This window comes from Bubalus kerabau, chromosome 8 (genome assembly GCF_029407905.1).
Source record: "Bubalus kerabau isolate K-KA32 ecotype Philippines breed swamp buffalo chromosome 8, PCC_UOA_SB_1v2, whole genome shotgun sequence".
NCBI lineage: Eukaryota > Metazoa > Chordata > Mammalia > Artiodactyla > Bovidae > Bubalus > Bubalus kerabau.
This window is the reverse complement of record NC_073631.1, coordinates 116540596-116562808: the sequence shown is the minus strand read 5'-3', so window position 1 is coordinate 116562808 and position 22213 is coordinate 116540596. Positions and strand designations below refer to the sequence as shown.

At 42.0% G+C, this 22213-nt stretch overlaps 1 protein-coding gene across 1 annotated transcript; it reads left to right on the top strand.

Annotated features, from left to right (window-relative positions):
- Positions 1-2265: 2265 nt before the first annotated feature.
- Positions 2266-10615, top strand: LOC129658764 (GTPase IMAP family member 7-like). The gene is made up of 2 exons (XM_055589601.1): positions 2266-2333; positions 9202-10615. The coding sequence occupies exon 2, from the start codon at positions 9243-9245 to the stop codon at positions 10122-10124; it is 882 nt and encodes a 293-aa protein (XP_055445576.1). The 5' UTR covers positions 2266-2333; positions 9202-9242; the 3' UTR covers positions 10125-10615.
- The last annotated feature ends 11598 nt before the right edge of the window (positions 10616-22213 follow it).

The window sequence follows — 22213 nt, the reverse complement described above, 5'->3', positions numbered from 1 at the left end:
AATGCCAAACAATGCTCAAACTACTGCACAATTGCACTCATCTCACACGCTAGCAAAGTAATGCTCAAGATTCTCCAAGCCAGGCTTCAACAGTACATGAACCGTCAACTTCCAGATGTTCAAGCTCGTTTTAGAAAAGGCAGAGGAACCAAAGATCAAATTGCTTATATCTGCTGGGTCATAGAAAAAGCCAGAGGATTCCAGAAAAGCATCTACTTCTGCTTCATTGACTATGCTAAATCCTTTGACTGTGTAGATCCGAACAAACCATGGAAAATTCTTCAAGAGATGGGAATCCCAGATCACCTTACCTGCCTCCTGAGAACTCTGTATGCTGGTCAAGAAGCAATAGTTAGAACTGGACATGGAACAACAGACTGGTTCTAAATTGGGAAAGGAGTACATCAAGGCTGTGTATTTTCATTCTGCTTATTTAACTTATATGGTGAGTTTATCACAAGAAATGTTGGGCTGGAAGAAGCACAAGCTGGAATCAAGATTTCTGGGAGAAATATCAGTAACCCTAGATACGCAAATGACACAATCCTCATGGTCAAAGTGAAGAGGAACTAAAGAACCTCTTGATGAAAGTGAAAGAGGAGAGTGAGAAAGCTGGGTTAAACCTTACCATTCAAAAAACAAAGGTCATGGCATCCAGTCCCATTACTTCATGGCAAATAGATGGAGAAACAATGGAAACAGTGACATGCTTTCTTTTCTTGGACTCTAAGGTCACTGCAGATGGTGACTGAAGCCATGAAATTAAAAGATGCTTGCTCCTTGAAAGAAAAGCTATGAGCAACCTAGATAGCATATTAAAAAGCAGAGCCATTACTCTGCCGAAAAAGTTCCGTCTAGTGAAAGCTATGGTTTTTCTAGTAGTCATGTATGGATGTGAGAGTTGGACTGTACAGAAAACCGAGAGCTGAAGAATTGATGCTTTTGAACTGTTGTGTTGGACAAGACTCTTGAGAGTCCCTTGGACTGCAAGGTGATCAAACCAGTCAGTCCTAAAGGAAATCAGTCCTGAATATTCATTGGAAGGACTGATGCTGAAGCTGAAACTCCAATCCTTTGGCCACCTGATGTGAAGAACTGACTCATTGGAACAGATCCTGATGCTGGAAAAGATTGAAGATGGGAGGAGAAGTGGATGACAGAGGATGAGATGGTTGGATGGCATCACCAACTCATGGACATGAGTTTGAGTAAGCTCTGTGAGTTGCTGATGGACAGAGAAGCCTGGCATGCTGCAGTCCATGGGGTCACAAAGAGTCAGATGCGACTGAACGACTGAACTGAATTGAACTGAATGGAGCTTGAAAGGGCTTCCCTGATAGCACAGTTGGTAGAATCCACCTGGAATGCAGGAGACTCTGGTTCGATTCCTAGGTTGGGAAGTTCCACTGGAGAAGGGATAGGCTACCTACTCCAGTATTCTTGGGTTTCCCTGGTGGCTCACCTGGTAAAGAATCCGCTGGCAATGTGGGAGACCTGGGTTCGATCCCGGGGTTGGGAAGATCCCCTGGAGAAGGGAAAGGCTACCCACTCCAGTATTCTAGCCTGGAGAATTCCATGGACTGTATAGTACATGTGGTCCCAAATGGGATATGACTGAACAACTTTCACTTTCACTATGGAGCTTAAAAGAAAGACATTTATTACCTCCTAGTTCTGGGAGTTCAGACTCAAGATGCTGGCAGAGCCGTGCTCTCTGAAGAGTCTTAGGGAGGCTGCTTTCTGGCCTCTTCCAGGCTTCTGGGGCTGCCGGAAATCCTCAGCTTCTAGACGCATCACTGCCATCTCTTTCCTCTTGCATTTCACTATAAGCAGAAGGAGGAACCAGGCTGCACCTTCCACATTTTGCTTGGAAATCACTTCAGCTAAATGGTCAGGTTCATCACTTACAAGTTCTACTTTCCACCCAACAGTAAAACAGGCAGTATCCCCAGGAAACAGCGAGCCATGTGTCTGACTTACTTCTTTCCTGAAGTGCCCTGTGGTCTCTCACAGCTCCCAGGAGAGATGATCAGACACTGTGTCTGGCTTTCTGGGCAAGATTTAAGTCATTTATTATAACCCCAAACAACAAGTGTAATTTTGGGAAATTTTGCTATGACTGCAGGCACATGGAGGAAAAGCTTCCAACCTGGCAAACCTAAACATTATGGGCAATCTTTCTGTCTCTTTAAAAAAAAAAAAAGTGTCTTCACTAACCACACCCAATTTGCTTCCTGGCTCTGAGGTCTCAGATGCAGCAGTTAAAGCAAAAACAGGGGCTCAAACAGCTCTCTGGAAGAAACCGGACAGCTCATCAAATCCTTCAAAAGCAGGTGAGCCTGGCTGAGAAGAGGCTCCAGATCACAGAGCTGTAGGGGCAGTAGGATATCTGGAGTTGGAGAGGGCGTGGATTCTGGCCTGAGAAGGCAAGCAACTCCACCAAGAGGATGCTGCCAGAGCAGGAGTGGTGGAGGGTAGGGAGGGGAGTAATGGTGTTTGTTAGCATAATATCCATGCATCTCATTTTAACATGACAAACTTGCTGAATACTACACCTTCCATCCAGTTGTTGTTGGGATAGACATTGAGTACACTTGATAACCCAGACATTTCTCTTAAGAAGAAATGCGTTCCCAAGGCGGGTCTTTAGAGTTGGAATGCAAATAGAGGCCACCTAGTCTAAATCTCTCTTTTTTAAAATTTAGTTCCATTTTATATTGCAGTATAGTTGATTGTAAATTAACTACTTTTTGGGGGGTAAATGGTATTTGAAGACTGAAATCTGGCACTAAGTTTGCTTGTTGCTACTTGGCTCATTGTTTTTATGCCTTTTCAATGAATTTCAAAACTATACAAACATACACAACCAAGAATAGGATTCCTGAAAATAATTTTTTGCAGGTCGTTCTGCGGGGAGAGTAGTGGGAGAAGTTAAATACATCCCACTGGGGATGGACAAAGAAATGACCGCTTTGTCAGGTCTCTTGGAACGATTTTTTGTGTGGCTCATTCACAACACAAAATACAATTAGGCTCGTTTGCTTCATTTGCTTTTGATTTTCACTAGTATTTTGAAACATAACTTTTACTGTATAATTGTTTAAACTATTTATATGGCTTTAAGATCAAATCTGTGAAATGTAAGTATATCCCAACAAATCTAGTTCCCAGCATCTATCCCCGTGCCCTCCTTCCTCTTTTTCCCATCCCCATCTAAGTAACTTATTATTTGTTTAGTTTTCAGATTATTTTGCCATTGCTTCTACAGATGAATGAAAAACACATATATTACATTTATACATGTAGGTCACATTCCTCCTTGTTAGAGAAATGCTCGTAAACTGTACATTATTTTCTTCACTTTGCTTTTTTTGCTTAGTGATGTATTCTACAGATGTCTCCATACTGGGATATGGAGATATACTTCATTCCTTCTTACAGTTGGCTAGTACTTCACTGTGTGAATATACTTTAGTTAATTCAATCAGGTCCCTAATGATGGTCATTTGATAAGTTTTTGGTCTTTTGAGGTTTCAAACAGTGATGCAGTTAACAGCCTTCTGCATAATTTTCTTCTTCTTCTTCTTCTTTTTTTTTTTTTTTGTCAGTGTACCTTTGGGATAAGTCCTAAAACTGTGATTGATAATCAAAGAGTAAATGCATAGGTACCGTTGCAAGTTCTTGCTAACTTCTCCTCTGGTTCTTTTAGACTGTTTTTCTCTTCCCAATAGTCATGCAGGAGAGGACCTGTCTTCCCTAAACTTTTTGTTTTTAAATAGTTATCTATCTATTTGCCTGCATTGGGTCTTAGTTGCAGCATGCGGGATCTTTGTTGCCTCTTGTGGGATCTTTCCTTGGGACACACGGACTCTCTGGTTGTGGTGGGATTAGTTGCTCCATAGTATGTGGGATCTTAGTTTCCCAACCAGGGGTAGAACCTTCATCCCCAGCATTGCAAGGTGGATTCTTAACCACTGGGCCATCAGGGAGTCCCTCCCCTATACCGTTTACCTATAGATTATGCCAACAAAGTTGAATTTTGCCAAACCTGTATGTGAGAAATAGTGTCATAGTATAACTTTAATTAATTAATTAATTTAATGGTTTTTTATGTTTTGATATGTTTTTCTATGAGTGAATGTTAATATCTTTTTATATATTCAAAGGATTTTTACATTTTTTCATGAACTTGTTCATTCATATCTCTTATCCCATTTTCTATTGAGTTATTGGTCTTTTGTTTCTCTACTTTTAGATATTGTTTGTTTTCTAAAATATTTTTATTGAAGTACAGTCAATTTACTATAATTGCAGCAAAGTGATTTAGTTTTATATATATGTATACATTTCTGGTTCTTTTCCATTATAGTTATTACAAGATTTTTAATATAGTTCCCTTTTCAGTTCAGTTCAGTCACTCAGTTGTGTCTGACTCTTTGTGACCCCATGAATTGGAGCATGCCAGGCCTCCCTGTCCATCACCAACTCCCGCAGTTCACTCAAACTCATGTCCATCGAGTCAGTGATGCCATCCAGCCATCTCATCCTCTGTCGTCCCCTTCTCCTCCTGCCCCCAGTCCCTCCCAGCATCAGGGTCTTTCCCAATGAGTGAACTCTTCGCATGAGGTGGCCAAAGTATTGGAGTTTCAGCTTTAGCATCAGTCCTTCCACGGACACCTAGGACTGATCTCCTTTAGAATGGACTGGTTGGATAGTTCCTTTTTACTATACAGTAAATCCTTGTTACTTATGTTTTTTATATATAGTGGTGAGTGAAAGTCATTTAGTCGTGTCTGACTCATTGTGACCCCATGAACTGCAGCACGCCAGGCTTCCCTGTCCATCACCAACTCCCGGAGTCTACCCAAACCCATGTCCATCCAGTTGGTGATGCCATCCAACCATCTTATCCTCTGTCATCCCCTTCTCCTCCTGCTCTCAATCTTTCCCAGCATCAGGGTCTTTTCAAATGAGTCAGCTCTTCGCATCAGGTGGCCAAAGTATTGGCGTTTCAGCTTCAACATCAGTCCTTCAGATGAACACCTAAGACTGATCTCCTTTAGGATGGACTGGTTGGATCTCTTTGCAGTCCAGGGGACTCTCAAGAGTCTTCTCCAACACCACAGTTCAAAAGCATCAATTCTTCAGTGCTCAGCTTTCTTTATAGTCCAACTCTTACATCCATACATGACCACTGGAAAAACCGTAGCCTTGACTAGACAGACCTTTGTCTGCAAAGTAATGTTTCTGCTTTTTAATATGCTGTCTAGGTTGGTCATAACTTTCCTTCCAAGGAGTAAGCGTCTTTTAATTTCATGGCTGCAATCACCATCTGCAGTGATTTTGGAGCCCAGAAAAATAAAGTCAGCCATTGTCTCCACTGTTTCCCCATCTATTTCCCATGAAGTGATGGGACCAGATGCCATGATCTTCGTTTTCTGAATGTTGAGCTTTAAGCCAACTTTTTCACTCTCCTCTTTCACTTTCATCAAGAGGCTTTTTAGTTCTTCTTCACTTTCTTCCATAAGGGTGGTATCATCTGCATATCTGAGGTTATTGATATTTCTCCCAGGAATCTTGATTCCAGCTTGTGCTTCTTCTAGCCCAGCATTTCTCATGATATACTCTGCATATAAGTTAAATAAGCAGGGTGACAATACACAGCCTTGACATACTCCTTCTCCTATTTGGAACCAGTCTGTTGTTTCACGTCCAGTTCTAACTGTTGCTTCCTGGCCTGCATACAGATTTCTCAGGAGGCAGGTCAGGTGGTCTGGTATTCCCATCTCTTTCAGAATTTTCCACAGTTGATTGTGATCCACACAGTCAAAGGCTTTGGCATAGTCAATAAAGCAGAAATAGATATTTTCCTGAAACTCTCTTGCTTCTTCCATGAACCAGCAGATGTTGGCAATTTGATTTCTGGTTCCTCTGCTTTTTCTAAAAACCAGCTTGAACATCTGGAAGTTCACAGTTCATGTATTGCTGAAGCGTGGCTTGGAGAATTTTAAGCATTACTTTACTAACGTGTGAGATGAGTGCAATTGTGTGGTAGTTCGAGCATTCTTTGGCATTGCCTTTCTTTGGGATTGGAATGAAAACTGACCTTTTCCAGTCCTGTGGCCACTGCTGAGTTTTCCAAATTTGCTTGCATATTGAGTGCATCACTTTCACAGTGTCATCTTTCACGATTTGAAATAGCTCAACTGGAATTCCATCAGCTCCACTAGCTTTGTTTGTAGTGATGCTTTCTAAGGCCCACTTGACTTCACATTCCAGGATGTCTGGCTCCAGGTGAGTGATCACAATATCGTGATTATCTGGGTCATGAAGAACTTTTTTGTGCAGTTCTTCTGTAATCCATGGAATTTTCCAGGCCAGAATACTAGAGTGGGTAGCCTTTCCCTTCTCTAGGGGATCTTCCTAACCCAGGGATAGATCCCAGGTCTCCCACATTGCAGGCGGATTCTTATCTGCTGAGCCACAAGGAATATATAGTGGTATGTATCCATAAATTTGATACTCCTAATTTATCCCTTTTCCCAGTACTCTTGCCTGGAGAATCCCATGGACGGAGGAGCCTGATAGGCTGAAGTCCATGGGGTCATTGAGAGTCAGACACAACTGAGCATCTTCACTTTCACTTTTCACTTTCATGCTTTAGAGAAGGACATGGCAACCCACTCCAGTGTTCTTGCCAGGAGGATCCCAGGGATGGGGGAGCCTGGTGGACTGCTGTTTATGCGGTCGTACAGAGTCAGACATGACTGAAGCAACTTAGCAGCAGCAGCTGACTTTCCTATTTGGTAATCATAAGTTTGTTTTCTGTGTTAGTGAGTCTGTTCCTGTTTTGTAAATAAGGTAATTGATTTTTTTAGATTCCACATATAAATTGTACCATATAATATTTGTTTTTTTCTGACTGACTTACTTCACTTAATGTGAAAACATCTCGTTTCATCCATGTTGCTGCAAATGGCATTATTTCATTCTCTTTTATGGCTGAGTAATATCCGATTGTATATACAAACCAGAGTTCTTTACACATTCATCTGTAGATGGACAATTAGTTTGTTTGCACGTCTGGGCTATTGTAAATAGTGCTATGAACATAGGGCTGCATGTATCTTTTCAAATTAGAGCTTTATCTGGATAATATGTCCAGGAGTTGGATTGCTGTATCATATGGCAACTCTATTTCTAATTTCTTGAGGATCTTCCATACTGTTCTTCATAGAGGCTATACCAATTTATGTATCCACCAACAGTGGAGGAGGATTCCCTTTTCTTCACACTCTCTTCAGCATTATTTGTAGACTTTTTGATGGTGGCAATTCTGACTGTTGTGAGGTGATACACCAAGGTATTTTTGATTGCATTTCTTGAGTAGTTAGTGATGCTGAGCATCTTTTAATGTGCTTATTGACCACTTGTACATATATTATTTGTATAAAAGGGAAATGACCCTTCTTTTATAAAAGTGGGAAAATTTTTTTCTCTGGTTTGACATTTGTGTTTTAATTTGTATATTCCCACAATATCTGTTTGATTTTTATGTAATCAAATTTAGGAGTCTCTTTCCTTACTCTAGACTTCCCTGTGGCTCAGCTCGTAAAGAATCCACCTCCAACGTGGGAGACCTGGGTTCAATCCCTTGGTTGGGAAGATAACCTGGAGAAGGGAAAGGCTACCCACTCCAGTATTCTGGTGTGGAAAATTCCATGGATGGTATAGTCCATGGGATCCCAAAGTGTGGTACATGACTAAGTGATTTTCACACAACCTTACTCTATTCCAAATCTTATAAATATTTTACCTATACCTAGGTTACAAAGATTTACTCATGTTTCTTCTATTATTTATATTGATTAAATTTTTCTACATTTAAATTTCTAATCTATTTGGAAGTTGAACGGTAAGAAGAAATGGGCACAGTTTTATTTTTTCTATATGGTTATCTCAATGTTCCTTATTAGTCCATCTTTCTTTGCATTGATGTGAGATGCTACCTTACTGAATATAAATGTAGCATAATGTAAATGATTTGAATATAATTGAATATTGTGTGATCAACTTGGCCTATATTTGAATTTTCTGTTTTTGTTTCACTGTTCTGTCTATCCATGCATCAATATCATACTGCTTTAATTATAGAAACTGTTACATTCTACTATCTGGCAAAGCTAGTCTTACCTCAATTTTTTTTTTTTTTTGGCTTGTTTGCCCAGGCTAATTTTTTTTCCTTCATCCAAATAAATTTTATAATCAACTGCTTTAGTTGCTGAGTTCCCTAGGTGGCTCAATGGCAAAGAATCCACCTGCCAATGCAGGAGGCTCGGGTTTGATCCCTGGGTCTGTAAGATCCTCTGGAGAAGGAAATGACAAACCACTCTAGTATTCTTGCCTGGGTAATGCCATGGACAGAGGAGCCAGGCAGGCTATAATAAATGAGGTCACAAAAGAGTTCGACACAACTTAGTGCCCAAACAACAATTTTAGTTGCATGGAAAAAAAAGTGATAACAAATTTTTTAATTTTATATATACATACAATCATGTTAAAGAAGAATCAATTAATTTAAATTTGATGAACTTCTTTAAACATGAATCAGGATTGAATTTGGCCAAATGACTCTTCTGCACCTACTTTTCTTCTTAATCTCTTGATGGGATGTATTGTACAATGAAAATCCTCATGTTGAATCACCCTTGTATATATGACAATCGTACTTACTCATGTGATGCTGCTTTTCGCATCTAATAATGTATTTAGGACTTTTGTATCAATATTTACACATGACACGTCTATAGCTTTATTTATTGTGAAATCTTTGTTAGCTTTGGAATCAACATTACACTTGCTTCATAAAAAAAAACTGAACATTTTCCTTCATTGCTATGTGATCAGGAATAGTTTGAGGAGCACTGAGATTACCAGGTTTTTAAAGGTTTCAGTGAGTTCCCTATGAAACCATCAGGACCTGACATTTTTGTGGAGATACTCTAACTACTTGGTTATTTCTTCAATAACAATTGAACTGTTTAAATTTTCTGTTGCTACCGGGGTCAATATGAATAAGCGAATATTAGAAACTATCAGTGAGGAAAAGAAGAAGAAGAAGAAGAAGAAGAAGAAGAAAAGAGATGGAAATGGTTCCTACTTACCTAAATTGACCCTTTCCCCCCTCCCTCCTTTTCTTAGGTGGTGTGGGTGCCTGCGAGCCAGAGTCTCTTGATATAAACATGGCTGCCACGCCAAACAACACTCTGAGGATCGTGCTGGTCGGGAAGACCGGAAGTGGGAAAAGTGCAGCTGCAAACACCATCCTCGGGGAAAAAGTATTCGACTCTAGGGTTGCTGCGGAAGCTGTTACCAAAACTTGTCAGAAAGCATCCCGGAAATGGAAGGGGAGAGAGCTTCTCGTTGTTGACACCCCAGGGCTCTTTGACACCAAGGAGAGCCTGAACACCACCTGCAGGGAAATCAGCCAATGTGTCCTCGCCTCCTGTCCCGGGCCTCACGCCATCGTCTTGGTCCTGAGGCTGGGCCGTTATACACAGGAAGAGCAGCAAACCGTGGCGTTGGTCAAGAATCTGTTTGGGAAAGCAGCCATGAAGTATATGATCATCTTATTCACTCGCAGAGATGAACTGGGGGACCAGAGCCTGAGCGACTTTTTGAAGGATGCAGATGTAAACCTACGAAGCCTCCTCCAGGAGTGTGGAGACCGCGGCTGTGCCATCAGTAACAGCAAGAACACAGAGCAGGCTGAGAAGGAAGCTCAGGTGCAGGAGCTGATGGAGCTGATAGACAAGATGGTGCAGAACAACCAAGGGGCTTACTTTTCTGACCCCATTTACAAGAACATAGACCAAAAGCTGAGACAGCAGGAGGAACACTTGAAGAAAGTCTATGTTGATGAATTACAAAACAAAATTAAACTAGTAGAAAAGGAATATGCCCATAAACAACCAGCAGAAAAGGAGAAACAAATAAAGTTGCTAATGCAGAAGCATGATGAACGAATGAAAAATATAAGGGGAAAAGCTGAGACGAATATATTTCAAGTTGCATTCAACATGATTAGAAATATGCTTTCACGCATATGGCACATGTTGTGGTAGTACAAAGTTTATTTTTACTCCTCATTTTACTATAACTTGTTAATACGGTAGTTTATAGTTTCCAAAGATGGTTAAAACCATATTTTCTGACTTCTTACAATCTGACTTCCTCTTATGATCTCTCTCCCTTGCACTATGCGTCTATGTCCCTAACCTTGAAATTGGAGGGATTTTGTGACTGCTTTGAGAAATAGTGGGTGGTTGAAGGAACACCATATGACTTCTAAGATTAGATAGGGAAAATGCCTCCTTGCTCTTCCACATTGGTTACCCTTGGAATTTGCCCACCCTGTTGTAAGGAAGCCTGAGTAGAAGCCCAAGTCGCCCCCATGAAGAGAACCTGAAGTCACTGCTGCACTCCCCTGGCTGATATTTCATCTGCCATCTAGAATCAGCTTGCTGGTCTTGCAAGTGAGGCAACATAGAGTGGATTCTTCAGCTGCCAACTGATGAAACTGCAAAAAGCAAGGATGAGCCATCCCCACGGGGTCCTACCCAAATTGCAGATTCATGAGAAAAATAAATGATTGCTATTCTTTTAAACCACTATGTTTTGGGATGATTTGTTATGCAGTGAGGGCTTCATGCAAGCAGGCTAAGTTGTTTCAATCCTGTCCTACTCTTTGCGACCCTATGGACTGTAGCCCACCAGGCTCCCCTGTCCGTGGGATTCTCCAGGCAAGAATATTGGAGTGGGTTGCCATGCCACCTTCCAGGGGATCTTCCTGAACCAGGGGTCAAACCCACATCACTTACATCTCACACATTGGTAGGGGGATTCTTTACCACTAGCATCATCTGGGAAACACATGCAGTGAGAATTAACCAGAATTAAATAACTTCCCAGCTCATTCCCCAGCACTCCTGCTTCCCACCTGTCCTTCCACACAATGCCAATAAATTTAAGAGTTTATGAAATTGACATAACCAGGTAATGATCCATTTTGTAGAGTTCAAAGATTCAATTTGGGAAAATTCCAATAAGAAACCTTGCCTATGTTAAGTGTAGGCTCCACTGATGTAATAATGGATGTATTATTTGAATCCACACCTATGAGAACTTTGTTTGTGAAGCATGGGCTTCTCTGGCACCATTATTCTATGGTTCGTGGAGATGTGGAAGTTGGCAAATTCTCTTGTTTTATTCTCTCCTCTTTTTGCTATTAAATGTATCTCTTTTTTGCTATCAATGCCATCTAAGTATAGTACAGGTTAACATGACTGTTATTCTATACAAAAATATTTTATATGTCATTTTATTTAAATTAATTATGATAACAACCTTATAGAAAAGATGACAGTGAGTCTCAGGATTATAAGTAATTTGACTAGAGCCATCTGAATTCTTGCCTAGAGATCAATAGAGCTGAATTTTGATTCATATCTGCTGGCTTTTAAAGTTAAAGCTCTTTCAAAGGCACTAGTTTGATCTTTTTAGACATCTTAATTTTTTTAATTGGAAGAAATTGCTCTCCAGTATTATGTTGGTTCCTTCCATATTTCAACATGAATCAGTGATAGGTACACATATGTCCCCTCCCTCTTGAACCCCCTTTCCACCCCTGTTGGTTGTCACAGAGCACAACCTAGGGATTTGAGATCTCTGCATCAAACAGCACATTTGCTAATGGAAAAGTTAATTGACAGGAGCTCTCCCAAAGGCCTCCATATAAACACTAAGACCCAGGCCCACCCAAAGACCTGAAACCTCCAGTCCTGGACACTTCGTGCCAAACCATTTGCAAAACAGAAACACAACCCTGACCATTAGCAGAAGGACTGCCCAAAGCCATATTGCCGGGGTCCAGCCCAGGTGGATCCAGGGAAATTCAAAGGAGAGATGGCATTGGCGAATACACTGGCTTTAATTAAATATTAATTAGAGATATAAAGAGTAATAGAATGAGGATAGCTCAGCAGGAAAATTCAGGGAGAAAAGAGACTGAGTAGCTTGGATTACACGGGAAACCAATAAAACTTCAAGACAAGAAGCTTGCACCACTTATGTAGGCCGCAGGCGTCCTTCCATTCTCCCGAAGGAGAGGAGACACTGAGGCCTCCCCGGTCGGATCTCAGAAGCCCAGGCATAATTAGTAAGCTTGGCGGGCTCCGCGCTCCAGATGGAAACTCAGCCAGAGTTTGAGAGAGAGAATGACATGGGGAGACCAGTCTTTCGAGGAACTGATCCCATTTTTTATTTTTCCAGGGTCTGTTTTTATACACTGAGATGTTATACAAAAGTCATGCAGGGTCAGCAGTCCTGACTTTTATTAAAGTCAGGTGCTTCACACAAATGTATACAGAGGTCTTAGGGGTGTTACATCATCTTCTGGCCAGGGGGCCTGCTGACAATTTATGACCCTCTCCTTGTGATAGCGGTCAGTCAACCAGAACACTTATTTCTCCAGGGGTGATTATTCTTAAAACAGATGCCACCTTCCAAAGGTACCAGATAAAGTTACATTCCTATAGGGTGAGGGTGTAGTGGGTTTTAATTAAGAAAAGAATTTACTTAGCTTAAGGTCCAATGTGATTAATATCAAATGTTAATACTTTTTTCTTCTATATATTCATTAATGTGTATAAGGGCAGGGGATGTGGAGACTTAGCAGCAAACATTGGCTCAAAAAATGAAAAACCCTTCACCAATACAATTTCTAATCAGCCCACTATACTTATACTAAGAGTTTTCTAACTTTTCTAAAGAACCTGTTTTTAGAAGGTTTAAAGCATCTCGTGCCTCTCACGGTTGGGAGGCTGTGAGCAATCACATGTGGCTGGACAAGCCTGTCAGGCAGGCTAGAGAACCTTCAGAGGAGTTTGTAGGTTGAAACACTCCTATCACGCCCAGGAATTACTATTAACTGGAGCTGTAAGTTAACTCTTTTTCCGAAAGAGTTGGTGGGGGACAGCCCCTCATCAAGTCAGAGGTGTAGGTGAGAGCACAAAGTAGTAAAGTAGGCAGACTCTGGTTATGGGGGTAGATGCTCGAGAATTTCCAGGGCGACTCCTGAGGCTCGATTCTGCCTTTGTGTATGTTGAGCCTCCTTCCTCATGACCTTTGCCACGGGCAGAGCACCTCTTGCTGGCCCCCAACACCATATCAAGCCCATAGACACCCGAACACACACTGCTAGACACAGCACTGCCTTTCAGAGAGACAAAGTCCAGTTTCATCCACCAGAGCAGAGGCACAAGTCCTCCAAACTAGGAAACTTTCACAAGACACTGGTCCAACCCCACCAGTGGGCTCTCTCCCTCTTTTAAGGTACTGTCCTAACTTCAAGTGCTCCTAACTGTAATATAAAAACCTCTTCTCTATCAAATAGTTTTCATTTGCCTCTGCACATCCACACTTCACCACCCCCCCCCCCCTTCAGTCTAACTCGTTGCCTGGGAGACTGATCTGCATGGACTACATCAGAGGGATCTCTTGCTATCGGTCCTCTGCTTGGTTTCTGCCAAAGGAAATCCAAGCAGGAGATCTCTTGAAGGTAGAAAAGCAAGATCAGTATATCTGTTCTCCTGCCTCTCTCCCTGCAGGGTCATCTCTGAGTAGTTGCTACCCTACGTTGAAGGTTATAGCTCCTCTTCTTGAGATCTCTCCACCCAACTCTTCTTCTGGATTCTGCCTTTTGTTCACCACTTAGGTTACTGATACAATTTCCTCACTGTTACTGGACCTCTCTCTTGTCATTTCCAAACCTTGTATCCATCGCTCATAGGAAGCCTCTTCACTAGACTCAGCTTCAAGTATGTCACTATAGACCATCTTATTTTCTGCTAGAATCCTGGTGGATACATCTTATGATACCTACTTCTTTTTCTATTTGAAAGCATTCCCTGATTTTTATTGTTTTTCTTTTCAATACGCTGACAGCAGGAAAGTCTCACGTGACTGTTGAAATCTCTGGGAAAATTTTACCCATGTAGACTGTGACATTGGCAGTGAACACATTAAAGGTTCTCTCTTGCTAAAATCATTACAAAATTTCAGTGATACAGAAATGAGTTTATATTAAAATAAATATGGCAGATAACTCAAACTCAAATATCTGGAATTTTTACAGCTGTCCTTTGTTTTGTCTGTGAAAGTGACAGAGTGTTTACTGCATCCATGAAACTTAAGGACACAGGGATTGGAGATTAAATCTCGAGAAAATAACATCTCAAATACCTGCTCATTCTAAGGTTCATCACAAATACTATGAATGGAGTAAGACAATGTGGAAGAAAAGTCTGTTGTGAGAAACATTCATAGTATATGTGAAATAACACTGTGGGCCCCAACTGCTATTTGCTATAACAGAATCTTATGTTTATAGTTAGTTCCTTGTGAGTGATTCATCAGTGCTACATTATCTCTAGACAGCGAACAATCATGCACTGCCCAGACATATTTCCTTTATGAACCATTTGGATGATATTTTCTCTCAGGGATTTGCAGAAGCATTATGAAGTCAGTTAGCTTGTGTGTTTCTAGGCTTGTGTTAGGACCTAATGAAGATGCAACTTAAAGGAGTTGATTTCTTTTCTCTCAAACCTATGTTCTATTTTTGAAGGTAAAACATACTTAGAAGAAAAATGAATAATTGAAGTGAATCATATAGGTATCATCTTTTCCTTGATGTGTGAATTCTTGACCATTAGATTATCTTCACTTTCATCATATCCCAGTTTTCTCTGAAGGTGGTTCTGAACCCTGAGGTCTCAGGAAGTTCCCGCACTCACTGTGTATATTATTCCTATGGTTGAAATATGCCACAGCCATGATCCGTAGTTGGGGAAAGTAGGATTCATAGGAGAAGACTTGAGGAGGAATTCCGGGTTTGAGGTCTACTCTGAAGGATGTATAGGATGTGTGCATGTGGATGATGGGATGATAAGCCCCTTTCTTTGCAGAAAGAGGAAAGTTAGGGTCTGGAGGTGAGACCATCAGGGTAGACTCAGAAGTGACAGCCTTCAATTAGGTTTGTGACAAGCTGAGTATCAGAGTCAAAGGGAGGGTCTGACATTAAAATTTTGAACTGAAGGTTATGTGAGGGGCCTAGGGTGAATGTGGCAGGATATTAACAATAAATATTCATTTCGACTGACTCAGTACTGACAACATCCCCACATTCCAGTCTTATGTACTAAAAGATTTGTGTATATTGTCACCCTGCTTATTTAACTTATATGCAGAGTACATCATGAGAAACGCTGGACTGGAAGAAGCACAAGCTGGAATCAAGATTGCCGGGAGAAATATCAATAACCTCAGATATGCAGATGACACCACCCTTATGGCAGAAAGTGAAGAGGAACTAAAAAGCCTTTTGATGAAAGTGAAAGTGGAGAGTGAAAAAGTTGGCTTAAAGCTCAACATTCAGAAAACGAAGATCATGGCATCTGGTCCCATCACTTCATGGGAAATGGATGGGGAAACAGTGGAAACAGTGTCAGATTTTATTTTTCTGGGTTCCAAAATCTCTGCAGAAGGTGATGCAGCCATGAAATTAAAAGATGCTTACTCCTTGGAAGGAAAGTTGTGACCAACCTAGATAGCATATTCAAAAGCAGAGACATTACTTTGCCAACAAAGGTTGTCTAGTCAAGGCTATGGTTTTTCCTGTGGTCATGTATGGATGTTAGAGTTGGACTGTGAAGAAGGCTGAGCGCTGAAGAATTGATGCTTTTGAACTGTGGTGTTGGAGAAGACTCTTGAGAGTCCCTTGGACTGCAAGGAGATCCAACCAGTCCATTCTGAAGGAGATCAGCCCTGGGATTTCTTTGGAAGGAATGATGCTAAAGCTGAAACTCCAGTACTTTGGACTCTGATGCTGGGAGGGATTGGGGGCAGGAGGAGAAGGGGATGACAGAGGATGAGATAGCTGGATGGCATCACTGACTCGATGGACGTGAGTCTGAGTGAACTCCGGGACTTGGTGATGGACAGGGAGGCTTGGCGTGCTGCGATTCATGGGGTCGCAAAGAGTCGGACACGACTGAGCGACTGATCTGATCTGATCTGAATGGATGCAGGTGGTGATCAGTTCTGTGAGGTGTAGTTGTTAAAATAATTCAGTAGATATTCGAAGAGTTCAAGAGGAAAGTGAAAGTGAAAGTGGTTCAGTTGTGTCCAAGTCTTTGCGACCTCATGGACTGTAGTCCATGGAATTCTCCAGGCCAGAATACTGGAGTGGGTAGCCTTTCCCTTCTCCAGGGGATCTTCCTGACCCGGGAATTGAACAGGGGTCTCCTTGCATAGCGGGAGGATTCTTTACCAATTGAGCTATGAAGAAAGGGCTTTGTAAAAGAGGACAGTTTGATTGGAAGGACAACAACCTTCAGGGTTAGCAAATTTGGGGGGTTTATGCCTAGAGTAGTGGCTCCCCTAGTCAAGAGGGTGATCTCTCTGTAACCATGGCATTTCATAAGGGAGGCTTCACGGGGAATCCTCTTGTGCTCTACCTAATAGGACAAGAGTTCTCTCTTACCTCACACCAATAAGGTGGCCCCCCGGGTCTTGGTGCTGCCTGAGGACATGAGTACTGCAGGGTAAGATTCCTGGGGGGACAAGACCAGTGTCCTCTGGAGTGAAACTTTAGAGCCAGATGCTCTTGGGGGAAATATAAAAGCTGTTGCCATGTGCCAGAGGATAATGATTGAGGAGGCTGATTTGAAGCAACCATAGCTTTCACTGACTGTGGGACCCAAGTGTGTTCTTCCCACAAGTCAGCTGTAGGCCACACAGGAGGGAGCCAACCAAAGCTGGCTTAAAGGGGACTTGACTGGAAGTCTACCAGGGATCCCAACTCTGCCAGGAACTGGAGTTGAAATGACCAGCTGGAGGGCAGATAGCAGTCAGTAGTTGGACACGTAATGGTAGATTTCCAGGGGAGGCTATCTGCCGAGTCATTAATGGAGCCTCATGAGAAAAAGAGCCACTAAGTGTGTCTCCATTCCCCAAAGACCAGATTGCACCAGACTTGTCTTCAGTGGTTTCTTTTCTCTCCTCCAACCAAGGAGGAGTCAGAAGCAAGGCCAGTGGCTGGAGAAGGAGGAGGTGAGGGCAGGGGTGCAGATGGAAGCAGCCCTGTCCACACTGCTCGGCCTTCAGCAGAAGCCGGCACAAGCCATGGGAAGGAGAGGCTTTACCCTTCAAAGAAATTCAGCTTGATTATTGGGTTGGAAGCTTTAATTACACAATGGATGAGCAGGGGTTGGAGAGACTTTCTGCTTAGAGTATCAGCTATCCAAGATTTCCTTCATGAGACACTAATGGAGTCAACATGATGGGTCTGTAGGAGAAAAAAATAAATGTCTTCCTTCTTTGTGATGTCTTTCTTACTTAATGCAGGGCTTAGATATAGATCACCTCATTTGCTGTGGAGCAGAGCACTCTATAGAAAGAAGAACCCCAAGATCTTCCCCTTCTATTCCTGAAATAGTGGCATTGGGTGCTCTGAGTGGTGTAGCAGGAGTCCAGAGAAGCACTGTGCTCCTTAAGATTATGGGAAGAAGTTTGAGGTGGCCACATCCCTCTCACAGACTGGTATTAATATGTAAATCCCACAGTCAGAAGAGTCATAGAGGTGGAGTAGAGCCTGCATGTGTGAAATGGTAGAAGTGTCCCTCAGAGCCCTGATCCTTATGTACTCAAGATCAGTCAAAGACCAGCCTTGACCAGCTAAGCATCTGTGTGGTGGAGTCTTCACGTCCTTGTGACTGAATAGAAAACAGGTGAGTGGAGACTCTCACAACAAGTGTAGGCGATAACTCTGGCAAACGCTTTCACTGTCCTTAGAGATCATGACTTGACCTCATGAGAATGACTTTAGTTTTTGACAGAGTCTCAGTCTGGTGAATAAAGTCAATGACCAAGCTTGAATACATGCTTTGGTTGAAAATAAAAAGAAGCTACAAATAGACTTGTTTTCTTTCCACTGTGGCATTTAAGTTCAAAGATGACTCCACCAGAAGGGTTCCTGAGATGTTGAGTAATGAGTCCTCAAGGTCAAGGAAGCATGCATGAAATGCAGCAGTCATTTGTAAAATGCTGTGTACAGAACCAATGAACAACCAAATGTTTGTCACAATCATAATCTGTTGAATGTAGACTCAAAATTACATATTCCTGGAAGATAGCACATACAGACGCCCCTGATGACTTCACCCCACAAGTCTTGAATGGTAGCCAACAAGGCCTGTCCTTACTGAACGTTGACATGTCTCCATTGAGAAAAGCTGGCCTCAAAATTACCACGTCTGTTAGTTCAGACAGAATGAAAACCTCAATCACAAAAAAGTAATCAAACTCATTACATGGATCCAAGCCTTGTCTAATGCAATGAAACTATGAGCCATGCCATGTAGGGCCACCCAAGATGAATGGGTCATGGTGGAGAATTCTGACAAAGTGTGGTCCACTGGAGGGGATTTCCTGATAGCTCAGTTGGTAGAGAATCTGCCTGCAATGCAGGTGACCCCTGTTTTATTCTTGAGTCGGGAAGATCCACTGGAGAATACCCACTCCAGTATTCTTGGGCTTCCCTTGTGAATCAGCTAGTTCACTGGAGAAATGAATGGCAAACCATTTCAGTATTGCCTTGAGAATCCTATGAACAGTATGAAAAGGCAAAATGATATGACACTGAACGATGAACTCCTAAGGTCAGTAGAAACCCAATATGCTACTGGAGAAGAGTGGAGAAATACCCCAGAAAAGAATGAAGAAGCTGAGCCAAAGCAAAAACAGCATCCAGGTGTGGATGTGACTGGTGATGGAAGTAAAGTTCAATGCTGTGAAGTACAATATTGCATAGGAACCTGTAATGTTAGGTCCATGAATCAAGGTAAATTAGAAGTGGTCAAACAGGAGATGGCAAGAGTGAACATCAGCATTTTAGGAATAGGTGAACTAATATGGACTGGAATGGGCAGATTTAATTCAGGTAGGCTTGCACCTACGCAAGAAATGGACTAATCCTCATAGTCAACAAAAGAGCCTGAGATGCAGTACGTGGGTGCAGTCTCAAAAATGACACAATGATCTCTGTTCGTTTCCAAGGCAAACCATTCAGTATCACAGCAATCCAAGTCTATGCCAAGACCACTAATGCTGAAGAAGCTGAAGTTAAATGGTTCTATGACGACCTACAAGACTTTCTAGAACTAACAGCAAAAAAAGATGTCCTTTTCATTGTAGGGGACTGGAATGAAAAAGTAGGAAGTCAAGAGATACCTGGAGTAACAGGCAAGTTTGTCCTTAGAGTACAAAATGAATTAGGGCAAAGCCTAGCAGAGTTTTGCCAAGAGAATGCACCGGTCATAGCAACCACCATCTTCCAACAACACAAGAGAGGACTCTTCACATGGACATCACCAGACGGTCAACACCAAAATCAGATTGTTATATTTTTTGGCAGCCAAAGATGGAGAAACTCTATACAATCAGCAAAAACAAGACTGGGAGGTGACTGTGGCTCAGATCATGAACTCCTTATTGCCAAATTCAGATTTAAATTGAAGAAAGTAGGGGGGAACCACTAGACCATTCAGGTATGACCTAAATCAAATCCCTTATGATTATACAGTGGAAGTGACAAATAGATTCAAGGGATTAGATCTGACAGAGAGAGTGCCTGAAGAACTATGGATGGAGGTTCATAACATTTGTACAGGAGGCTGTGATCAAGACCATCCCCAAGAAAAAGAAAAGCAAAAAGGCAAAATGGTTGTCTGAGGAAGCCTTACAAATAGCTAAGAAAAGAAGAGAAACTAAAGGCAAAGGGGAAAAGGAAAGATATATCCATCTGAATGCAGAGTTCCAAGGAATAGCAAGGAGTGACAAGAAAGCCTTTCTAAGTGGTCAATGCAAAGAAAGAGAGGAAGCTAATAGAATGGGAAAGTCTAGAAATCTGTTCAAGAAAACTAGAGATACCAAGCAAATATTTCATGCAAAGAAGGGCACAATAAAAGACAGAAATGATATGGACCTAACAGAAGCAGAAGATTTTAAGAAGAGGTGGCAAGAATACATAGAAGAACTATACAAAAAAAAAACTTCATGACCCAAATAACCATGATGGAGTAATCAATCACCTAAAGCCAGACATCGTGGAATGTGAAGTCAAGTGGGTCTTAGGAAGCATCGCTAAGAACAAATCTCATGGAGGTGATGAAATTCCAGCTGAGTTATTTTAAATTCTAAAAAATGATTCTATCAAAGTGCTGCACTCAGTATGCCAACAAATTTGGAAAACTTAGCAGTGCCATAGGACTGGAAAAGGTCGGTTTTCATTCCAATCCCAAAGAAAGGCAATGCCAAAGATGTTCAAACTACCACACAATGGCACTCACCTCACATGCTAGCAAAGTAATGCTCAAGATTCTCCAAGCTAGGCTTCAACAATTCGTCAACTGAGAGCTTCTAGATGTTCAAGTTGGATTTAGCAAAGCCAGAGGAACCAGAGATCAAATTGCCAACTTCCACTGGATCATAGAAAAAGCAAGAGAATTTCTGAGAAACATCTGCTTCATTGACCATGCTAAAGACTTTGACTGTGTGGATCACAACTAACCATGGCATATTCTTCAAGAGATGGGAATACCAGACCACCTTACTTGCCTCCTGAGGAATCTGTATGCAGATCAAGAAGTAACAGGTAGAACCAGCATGGAACAACGGACTGTTTCCAAATTGGGAAAGAAGCATGTCAAGGCTGTATGTTGTCACGCTGCTTGTTTAACTTCTATGCAGAATACATCATGCAAAATGCCAGGTTGGATGAATTACAAGCTGGAGTCAAGATTGAGGGAGAAATATCAATAACCTCAGGTATGCATAAAACACTATCTGAATGCCAGAAAGTAAAGAAGAACTACGGAGTCTCTTGATGAAAGTGAAAGAGGAGAGTGAGAAAGCTGGGTCAAACCTCAACATTCAAAAAATGAAGCTCATGGCATCCAGTCCCATCACTTCATGGCAAATAGATGTGGAAACAATGGAGACAGTGACAGACTTTCTTTTCTTGGTCTCCAAAGTCAATGCAGATAGTGACAGCAGCCATGAAAGTAAAAGACGCTTGCTCCTTGGAGGAAAAGCTATGACCAACCTAGACAAAATATTGAAAATCAGAGAGACATCACTTTGCCTACAAAAGTCTGTCTAGTCAAAGCTATGGTTTTTCTAGTAGTCCTGTATGGATGTGAGAGTTGGACCATAAAGAAGGCTGAGCACCAAAGAATGTATGCTTTTGAACTGTGGTGTTGGAGAAGACTGTTGAGAGTCCCTTGGATTGCAAGGAGATCAAACCAGTCAATCCTAAAGGCAATCAATCCTGCATATTCATTGGAAGAATTGATGCTGAAGTTGAAGCTCAAATATTACCACCTGATGAGAAGAACTGACTGACTAGAAAACACTGTGATGCTGGGAAAGATTGAGGGCAGGACGAGAAGGGGACAACAGAGGATGAGATGGTTGGAAGGCATCACCGACTTGATGGACATGAGTTTGAGCAAGCTACAGGAGATAGTGAAGGACAGGGAAGCCTGGCGTGCTGCAGTTCATGGGGTCACAGAGTCAGAGATGACTGAGTGACTGAACTGAACTGAAAAAGTGGCTTTGGACATGGTCACTTCCTCCCTAGGAAGCATTGGCACAATTATCCAAACAGAATGTAGTGTGTTCCTACTGATGAAACTGTTAATGTGTCCTCTTTATTAAGTCACACGAGGGCACAGTGAACATCCTGAGGGATCCCACACACTATGTGGGGGACATTGTAAATCCAAGATTCAGGTCATAGGATTTTCGGCAGAAAAAGTTGTCATTCCGTTGGGAATCACTGACTTCACCCGTGTTCTCTCACATGTGACTCTATTGTTGCTGTGGCATCTGCCCGCATTGCAGCCAGGGAGCCACCAGAGCAGCCGTTTCCATGCTGGTGAAAGGCCAGGGAGAGGGGAGCCTGTGAGATCGCGAGAGCTGGTCATGGGGTTGAAAGGTGGTCCAGCAAACTGCACCCATGCAATCGAGGACTCCCCAGCCATTCCCTTGTCCTAGAAATGTGCCTTCTGCTTGCCTTCCCCACTTCCAGAAG

Bases quoted from the DNA above. Each gene is read 5' to 3' on its own strand.
- LOC129658764 (XM_055589601.1), top strand. From the start codon at position 9,243: ATGGCTGCCACGCCAAACAACACTCTGAGGATCGTGCTGGTCGGGAAG.